This window comes from Microtus ochrogaster, chromosome 26, assembly GCF_000317375.1.
Source record: "Microtus ochrogaster isolate Prairie Vole_2 chromosome 26, MicOch1.0, whole genome shotgun sequence".
In the NCBI taxonomy this organism is placed as follows: domain Eukaryota; kingdom Metazoa; phylum Chordata; class Mammalia; order Rodentia; family Cricetidae; genus Microtus; species Microtus ochrogaster.
Window position 1 is genome coordinate 4,439,795 of NC_022025.1, and position 9,896 is coordinate 4,449,690.

At 40.7% G+C, this 9,896-nt stretch overlaps 1 protein-coding gene across 1 annotated transcript in view; it reads right to left on the reverse strand.

Annotated features, from left to right (window-relative positions):
- Positions 1 to 8,646, reverse strand: part of LOC101990054 (kinetochore protein NDC80 homolog) — a 34,459-nt gene extending 25,813 nt beyond the window's left edge. Inside the window, exons 1-6 of the mRNA XM_005358381.1 lie at positions 8,546 to 8,646; positions 5,064 to 5,187; positions 4,808 to 4,980; positions 3,670 to 3,772; positions 3,243 to 3,311; positions 403 to 496 (exon numbers count right to left, since the gene is read on the reverse strand). Coding sequence (XP_005358438.1) covers positions 403 to 496; positions 3,243 to 3,311; positions 3,670 to 3,772; positions 4,808 to 4,980; positions 5,064 to 5,187; positions 8,546 to 8,646 — 664 coding nt within the window. The remainder of the gene's footprint in view (positions 1 to 402; positions 497 to 3,242; positions 3,312 to 3,669; positions 3,773 to 4,807; positions 4,981 to 5,063; positions 5,188 to 8,545) is intronic.
- Between the last annotated feature and the right edge of the window lie 1,250 nt (positions 8,647 to 9,896).

Below are 9,896 nucleotides of genomic sequence, written 5' to 3' on the forward strand. Positions count from 1 at the left end.
CTCTCTCTCTCTCTCTCTTCCTGAAACAGGGTTTCTCTGTGAAGCCTTGACTCTCCTGGAACTTACTTTGTAGACCAGGCTGGCCTCAAACTCTGCCTCCCAAGTGCTGGGATTAAAGGAGTGCACCACCATCGCCTGACTCATCTGGTATTTTATTCCATTGCTTTCTAGTTCATTAAGTTTCAAAGAGGTCAAACATGTCTTGAATTCACATAGCCAGATAGGGGTATGACTCAGGGCTGACTATTTTTTGCTTAACTATTACTGTCCCCATTAAAGAACCATCAAAGAACAATTCATAGGTACCCACCGCATAAAGTAGCTAATGAAAAAAAAAAACAGGCATGACAAAACAAGCAAGCACCCAGAGTTAAGTGGCAGCACAGCATGGAGGGCACTTACTCAGCTTCGACTGCAGCTCTGCATTCTCCTCTTCAAAGGTGTCAGCTCCAGTCATAAACTTCTCATAGCATTTGATGGTGTAGTCCAGAAACAACTGATTGTGATGAGTAGGTTTTAAAACAAAGACATGATTCTCTATTTAGTTTGTTTCATTTTTTTCAAATTGGAAATTTAAATTTGAATAAAAATGGGGTAGGCAGTTATTTAAGTTCCTTAGAATAAGAGATTGAAAACCTGCCATTAACTGTGTTATAAAGATGTACACAATCTATTACTTCTAAACATGAATAGGGATGAAAATACACAATTTGGGTAGATATTTTGAAGTCAACTCAGGAAGCTTACTAAAAAGTATAATTTGACATAAAATGCACAAACTTAGTCTTCTTTAAGGAGAGTGCTGGGGCTGGCGAGGCTCAGTGGTCCTCCTGCACAGGACCTGGTTTGTTCCCATCACCAACACGGCGCCACATAACTGTTCACAGCACCAGTCCCAGAGGAGCTGTTGCCCTCTCTGACTTCCTGGGGCAATGGGCACGTATGTGGTTCACACATACATGCAGGCAAAATATGTCCAAACATAAAAAAGCAAACAAACATAACAATGATAATGATGATGTTGATGTTGATGATGATGATGAAGCTGAGGCTACAGAGATAGCTTAGTGGTTGAGAGTAAGTGTTGCTAATGTAGAGGAGCTGGTTTTGGTTCTCTGCACCCACATGGTGGCTCACAACTCTTTGTCATGCTAGTCCAGAGGATCTGACACTCTCTTGGCCTCCATAGGCACTGCACACATATGGTACACAGACTTACATGCAGGCAAACCATGCACACACATAAAATAATAGTATAGTATAATATAATAAATAGTATAGTAATAGTATAATAGTCTTTTAAACAAAGACTCAAACAAGCCAAAACAAAAGCTCTGAGTCACTACTATGCATGTATAAGACTGGAAGAAAAAAAGAAGGGTTTGCACCTTATGAAAAATTGAAATGATTATGATTTTCCAATTCCAATTAGACAGACAGGGACTAATTAGGAAAGTCAGAAACCTCAGGTGAATAATACTATGGAAGGTGGAGCCCTACGAGGAGACTATTAGAGCTGTGACCCTAGAGAAAGTTCTGTTTTCAACATGAAGCATTTTGACCAGTGTAGTTCAGCCTGCCTTGGAACTCACTATGTAGCCCAGTGTGGCCTCTGACTGGTGATTCTCCTTCCTCAACCTCCCTGAATGTTGGAATCATATTGTCTCACAACACGTGACTCTGAGAACAGCTAATCAGAGTGTTCCACAGCCTTCAACAAATAATTACTTTTCTCTTTGGCATTTATGACCTCCCATTTTTTAGCCTTCTGTGTGCTGAGGTTATGGGAGTATACCACCATACCCAACTGTTTATTACATTTAGCACAACTAATTTTGGAAGTGGTAACTCAAAGTTGTTTTGATTTGCATTTCCCTGATCGCTAACTGAGCTAAGTAACAATATGTCTAACTACAGCAGCCCAAACAAAATAAACCAGAACAATCTACATGCAGTATTTTAAGGGTCAATATGTGCCAATCCTGCAGTCTCAGCTACTTGTGAAGCTAAAGCGGAAGGTTTGTGAGTTCAAGGCTTTCCTTGAGTACAGAGTAGTTTAAGGCCAATCTGAATAATTTAAGAGGACTTTTTGGCATGCAAAATGCCTTGGATTCAAACCCCAGCAATTCCCTAACCCCTCTCCTCACCACATAGTTATGTTTTGTATTGACAAATAATTACATTTAAGTAAGAAACAGGAGGAAAAGGAAACTTATCTATAACACATATATTAGTTAAAATACTTTTCTTTCTTTCTATCTTTCTTCCTTCCTTTCAGTTCTTTTTGAGACAGGTCTCACTATGTAGCCCTGGCTAGTCTGGGATTTACTATAGAGACCAGGCTGGCCATGAACTCATAGAGGTCTGTCTGCTTCTGCCTCCTGAGTGTTGGGATTAAAGGGGTGAACATGGTTAAATTTGCATTTTTCAGTTAACATTTTTAAGTTTTGTGCTTAGCAATTTTAGGAAGTTATAATGTCATTTCAATAGTAGGCACACTAAGTATTTTTTTAAAGATCAATTTTTTAAAAGATTTATTTACTTATTAGGAATACAATGTTCTTTCTGCCTGTACACCTCCATGCCAGAAGAGCGCACCAGATCTCATTACACACGGTTGTGAGCCACCATGTAGTTGCTGGGAATTGAACTCAGGACCTTTGGAAGAACAGTCAATGCTCTTGACCTCTGAGCCATCTCTCCAGCCCCAGAACATCTTATTTTATTAAAAATATTTTCCTTTAGATTAATCTATTTTATATGCATTTTGCTTTGGAATGGCTGTCAATGTTGTCAGTCCCAGCATTTGGAAGCCAAGCAGGGACATCTCTTTGAGTCAGGAGCAGCCTGGTCTGGATAGAAAGTTCTAGGACAGTCAGAAATATGTAGTAAGAATTTGGGCAACCTTGCCAAGGCCACCTCTGAGGCCATCTCCATGACCTATAGTTACCTGACCCCTAACCTCCAGAAAAAGACTATATTCACCAAGTCTCCTTACCCGGAATTCATTGACCATCTGTGAAAACTAGCAACAGTGTCTCTGCTCAGAGGACAAAGGCTCTAGCTGTGGCCACCACATGAGGGATTTTACATAGGAAAAAATAATGAGTTAAATCTGGTTTTTAAAAAATCAACCTCAGAAATTTCCTAGAAAGCAAAAGAAAAGTTCTATAAAGGAACACCTTTTCGTGAAGAATATAAAAGCATCCTCTTTATATATTGTTTATAGTAATATATGGTACCCTATTATGTTTAATTCCATCTTCTGTTTCTTCTCCACAAGGTGTGCTTTCTTTTATGGCACGATGAATCTAATTAGTAAACAAATAACACATTAGATTAGTGGGTTGATAGTTTGTAAAATTCATTGTTTTTCAAGATTTTTTTATTATATATACAGTGTTCTGCAAGGTCAGAAAATGATGGGTTCATTTTTTCTAAACTGTAACACCCAGGAAAACAATCTGTCAAGCAGAACTTCTCCCTGCTCACTGTTACTACACTACCAGTTTGAAGAACTTCAAATCAAACGTGCTTTGAAAGCAGAAGCAGGGTTTGAGACAAGTTGCAAAAGTCAGACTGGGAGAGAATAGAGAATGGTTGTGAGGAAAAACAAAACAAAACTAAACTAAACGTTTAAAGGTAAGATTTAAACTATCAATCAAATACCTTGATGCAGTCTATCAACCATACCAAAGCTGCTACGATGTGAGGCCAGGTGTGAGGGGCTCCCACTGCATACAGGGAGCTCTTGGACAGTGCAAAGGGATACCTATGAGAAACAGGAAGATAAGGAGCAACCGTGTTAGCAAGCATAAAGGCTACAGTAAAGGTGTATTTTAAAGCTGCACATACACCTGCTGTGAAGATATTTGAGTCTACTCTGAAGGTCTTATTCATCAATGACTTTGTGTATTTATTCACATCCCACAGATTACTTTGCAAGGTGTTTAACAGCTGAGTATAGAAGGATTCTCCTAAAAAACCTTTTCATTTTCCTACATTCAATGTACTTCTATTACACATCAGTGATTATCTGTGACTAAATCTACTTCCGTCCCTGAGTCTCCAAACAAACAGCTTCCCATCCTCAGTTTCCTCAACTGTTGGGATCACAGGTGTGCAGCACCACATCTGATCTGTGCTTGTCTCTATTTATAATGCCTTTAAACTTCATCTCTCTGCTGGTTAGCTTTGTCAACCAGACACAAACTAAAGCCATCTAGAAAGACAGAACCTCAATAAAGGAAATGTCTCCATTAGGCTGGCCCATGGGCATATCTATGGAGCACTTCCTTAACTCATGACTGATGGGAGAGGGCTAGTCCCCTGTGGGCAGTGCCAGCCGCGTAGGTAGTACTGACTGTAGGAGAAAGCAAGCTGAGCAAGCTGTGGAGAACTAGTCAGTGAACAGCTTGGCTTCATAGTTCCCCCAAATATGCAGAACATGTGTGTGCCTGGTGGCTGTGGAGGTCAAAAGAGAAATCATTGTATATGACCGTGAGACACCATGTGGGTGCTGAGAACCTAACCTGAGTCCTCTGGAAGGACTCTTAACCACTGAGCCATCTCTTTAGCTCAATAACTCCTATATTTACCAATTACCAAGCATTGGTGTTTTGTTAAAGGAAAAAAACGTTGACTATGCTACAATCTATCAATTTTCTTCTCTTCAGTTCATCCTACACATACTGTTCACAGTGCTCATCCTAAAACTGAACCTACTAACTCAAAGTATTCACCAACTTATAACATGTGTTTCTTCTTTGTTCTGATAAGATCTTAGGCTAATAAAAATATTACATACCCAAGGTCTTTAAAAATTCTTGGAATCTCTTCTTCAAATTTCCTGTCAGGAATTTTATATGATGGGCAGAGGAAACCATAAAGAAATGCAAAGATCCCAAGGAAGTCTTTTGTTGATGGGGCTTGTAGAGACTTTATTGATAGATGATATTTATAACCATTTTCTGTAAGAAACTACAATAATTTTTATGAGGCATTGAAAGTTTTGAATTAGAAAAAATGTTGGGAGCAAAAACACAAATCAGTCAATTTAATACCTTATAGAGCTGTTTAATACATTCGTGAATGAATGCTTTATCATTAAGGGGTCTTGGATCTTTCATCATTTCAGAACGTGAACATTTCCCAAGTTGTCTAGTTCTGGATGAATGGCCACTGGTCCTAGAATAATATTTTAAGAATGCAATCAAAAGCATTTCCTTCTGTGTTCAAGTCTGCATTATTTCAAGGCTATCCATCACACACAGACACACACACACAGTAACAACATCACCAAACATTACCTTTAAGTTTTAAATAACTAAACACAATGTATTCCTTAAAGCAGGAGAGCATACATGAGGTTACTGCAGTTTTAGGCATAAAATGTCGGGGGAATAAAATGTACTTCTGGAACAAGGATACATCTCAGTGTTTTGTTCAGCTTGTGTAGTGCCATCTGCTCAATCCTCAGCACCACAAATAACAAACCAAATTTCCTAGTGCATAACATTATCAACACAAACATTATCCTTAAAAGTGTGTTGCAGGCCCATAGATCTTCTGTACCAAGTAGTCTACAAACCTGTTCAATAACCTAAACACTTTCATCTCTATTTACGCCCCTATAACTGCTCCCTTGCTTGTACTCCCTTGTTTGCCATTTTGCCTTAAGGGAAAATTGTCTCTGAGTATCAAGAGTTAATATGCATGAAGAACATAAGAACAGTTGACCCATATGAACACTCAATATTCAGAACTACTTGTAAAGGAGAGTCTGCCCTTATCTCCATTAAAAAATTGAAAAGATCGGGCTGGAGAGATGGCTCAGTGGTTAAGAGCATTGCCTGCTCTTCCAAAGGTCCTGAGTTCAATTCCCAGCAACCACATGGTGGCTCACAACCATCTGTAATGAGGTCTGGTGCCCTCTTCTGGCCTGCAGACATACACACAGAATATTGTATGCATAATAAATAAATATTTTAAAAAAATTGAAAAGATCTATTTTTATTTATGTATATTGTGTCTGTATATGCATAACCACACATGCACGTGAGTGCCTATGGAGGTCACAAGAGGGGCATCGGATCTCCTGGAGCTGGAGTTACAGGGAGTTGTGAGCTGCCCAATGTGGTTACTGGGAACTGAACTTGGGTCCTCTGGTAGAAATGGAACGACTCTAAACCAGTGAGCCATCTCCCAGTATCCACTCTTTTTTTTTTTTTTTGGAAGACAGATTTTTCTGTGTAGCTCTGGTTGTCTTGGAACTTGTCTGTAGACCAGGCTGGCCTCAAACCCACAGATTAGACTGCCTCTGCCTAATTAAAGGCGTGCACCACCACTATACCTATCTCCATTCTTATACACAAGGGATTCAAAGTACAAAAAGGTGAGGTCATACCCCAGGTCATACACATAACAGACTGCTTCCTGTCCATCTGTATCAACCTTCCCCACATCCAATCCAGACAACTGCTGATCTAGTCTAGAAAAAGTTCTCCAAAGTGTATCTAGGTATCACTACAACAAAACTAAGGTGCTGTTTGTTCTTCTCACGCTCATCCTGTCATGCATACATTGCCTCCTAGAGACTGGCTGTTACGACAGTCTGAATGCAGTAGCAGATATAGATTCTAACCATCTTTCTTTTTTTTTAATATGGAAATTTTATTTTCTCTGAATTGTCAAATGCAACTAGTCTAGACATTGTTTGATGTTTTTACTGCCTGCATATATTGTATATAGTTATTGTATTTATTGTATGTAGTTTCTAACTTAGTTATAGCATCATTCTTTTTTTTTTAATTTCAGGCAGAAAAGGGGAAATGTAGTAGTATTTTGTTTTTGTTTTAACAAATAAAGCTTGCCTAAAGATCAGAGTGCAGAGCTAAGCCATTAGAGGCAAGGGATTGGTGACACACACCTTTAATCCTGGGACATTGGAGACAGAGTCAGAGGGATCTTTGTTAGTTCAAGGCCACCCTGGGCTACACAAAACTGATTCTGTCTAAAAGAGAAACAGAACTCACAGAGAGGTGATCCCAGCACTTGGGATCACACACCTATAAGAGCCGTACTAGGGAGGTGGGGACAGGAATAATATGGCTGGGTGGAGAGAGGAAATAAGACTCAAGAAGAGGGAAAAGGGAGATGGGGAGAGAAAAGTGAGAAGGGGAGGATGGGAAGAACTTGGGGGAATGGGATGGTTGGGATAAAGGAAGGGTGGATATGGGAGCACGGAAGTATGTTTCTTAATTAAGGGAGCCAATTTTAGAGTTGGCAAGAGCCTTGACACTAGAGGGGTTCCCAGGTGTCCAGGGAGATGTCCCCAGCTAGTTCCTTGGGCAGTTGAGGAGAGGGAGCCTGAAATGGCCCTACCCTATAGTCATACTTATGAATATCTTGCATATCATCATAGAACTTCATCTGGCGATCGAAGGAGATAGAGACAGAGACCCACATTGGAGCACTGGGCTGCGCTTCCATGGTCCAAATGAGGAGCAGAAAGAGGGAGAACATGAGCAAGGAAGTCAGGACCGCGAGGGGTGCACCCACACACTAAGACAATGGGGCTGATCTATTGGGAACTCACCAAGGCCAGCTGGACTAAGTCTAAAAAAGGATGGGATAAAACTGGACTCTCTGAACATGGCAGACAATGAGGGCTGCTGAGAAGCCAAGAACAATGGCACTGGGTTTTGATCCTACTGCATGTACTGGCTTTGTGGGAGCCTAGGCTGTTTGGGTGCTCACCTTCCTAGACCTGGATTCTAACCATCTTTCATTAGTCTGCTATTAAAGGGATCTGACTTTAAAAGTGGGAGTCCATGTTTAGTTGCCCAATGAAATTGTTTTGCATTGGAAATGTTTTAATTTTCTTACATTTATTTATTTGTGTGTCAGAGAGAGAGAGAGAGAGAGAGAGAGAGAGAGAGAACAGCAGCTGGTGGTTGGAGGAAAACCTGAAGCAGCAGGTTCTCTTCTACCACGTGGGTCTGGGGATTGAAAGCAGGTGTTTGGGCTTGGTGATAAGTGCCTTTACCTGCTAAGACATCTTGCTCACCCAAAGAAATTTTTAAATTCAAAGCCTTGTAGGCGGTGGTGGCACACACCTTTAATCTGAGCACTTGGGAGGCACAGACAGGTAGATCTCAATGTTCGATGCTAGCCTGGTCTACAGAGTGAGTTCCAGGAAAGCTAGAGCTACATAGAGATATCCTGTCTCCAAAAACCAAACCAAACCAAAACAAAGAAATAAATAAATAAAACCATTTTATTTTTGAAACCACATAATGAGATTGTTATTTTAAATTGAGTTTATATTGACATTTTCTTAGTCTAACTTCTAATATAATTAATACTGACAGACTTAGACAGTATAACCAAAGCTCTTTGAAGTCATTCTTAACCTTCAGAGAGTAAAAGACTCCAATACTGAACTAGACATGGCTCCACTCTCACCATCTGATTCTACAGTTTCTGAGAACTAGGTACAGAACATGGCAGTATGCAGGTGAGACCCATTGTTGGAGGCACTTACGTTTGAGGGGTATAAAGTTCTGCTTTATCGAGGTCCTGGGATCTCAGTTCCTGTGTGGAGAGGCAGCCAGCACCACCGGTGGAAACGGAACTGCGCTTCATGCTTAGAACCTAATTCATTATTTCAATATCAGAAAAATGTTCTAATGCAAGTGGTTCATTAAGCAACAATTATCACTTTTATTCTGACGTAGAAGAGTAACTAAGTCTGTTCCTTTACGATAGCATTTTCCCTGTGTGCTGTATTTGTTTTTCATGTATACTTAAGTCCTCAGTACAGGTAACACCTATGCAACTTCAAGTATTCAATACACTCAAACAAGGCAGTGCAAAAACGAACATATATGATTCCATCATCACAAGGCAATCCACCATTGCCAAATTTCAATGTATTATCCCTGAGTACATCACTGCTATCTCTTATGTCTATTTCTATGGTAATTCACAGACTGCTCGACACGAAATCTCAGGCCCCTTAACTCTCCTCAAAATGTTTCCTTTGGCTTCAAAAACAGGAGTTATTCTGTTTTCCTAATGTCTACGTTTCTTGCTTTGTGTTTAACCCCGTAGTTTAATACCCACTATTGTCTTCTGGTTCTCATTTCCCTTTCAGTAAAGATGAGCAATCCGGTCCATAACATAAGGTAGAGGCTGCTTCCATTCTCAAAACATTTTAGTATCATAAGCATGCCTATGTCGGACCCTGTCTTCGTCTCTGCAGCGCTAGATGCTAGCCACTCAGCCTTTTCAGGTCCTGCCCTGGCTTCCTTCGAGGGTGAGACAGAACTCACTGTTATGATAATAATGGTAATAATAATATATAAGCAGCGAAGAGAAGTCACGCCATGCGATAAGGCTCACATAGAAGGTTTATTCGAAGACGAAAGAGAAGGGGCAGAGGAGGCAGAGAGGGGGGCAGACTAGTCCCTGGGCTCAAGAGTGCGGGAGAGAGAGGGAGGCAAGGCTGGGAGGTGGGGTTGGTGAGTAGGCCCACCTGTTACAAGGAACCATAGCAAATGTGCGCAGAAATGGCTACAGGTGAAGTGCTCTTAGTGGCTACAGGTGAGGTCATATCCTGTCAGGACCCTAAGGGCAGGCAGGCCAACGCAGATGCCCAAATACTAACACCAAATACTAACACCCACTTTATTGTTTGTTTGAGCTGGGGACTTTAGCACGATAGGCTGTGCACTGAGCCACATCCTTGTTCAGCTGCTTACATTCCACTTAGACTTTATTCTCAGGACTTAAGTTTCCCATACTTTTTCCCCTTAAATGGCTTTTCAGATGCTGCATTACCATGCGAACGCAGCGTTTTAACCCGTCCCTCCCTGGCAGCTGGCAGCTCCCCC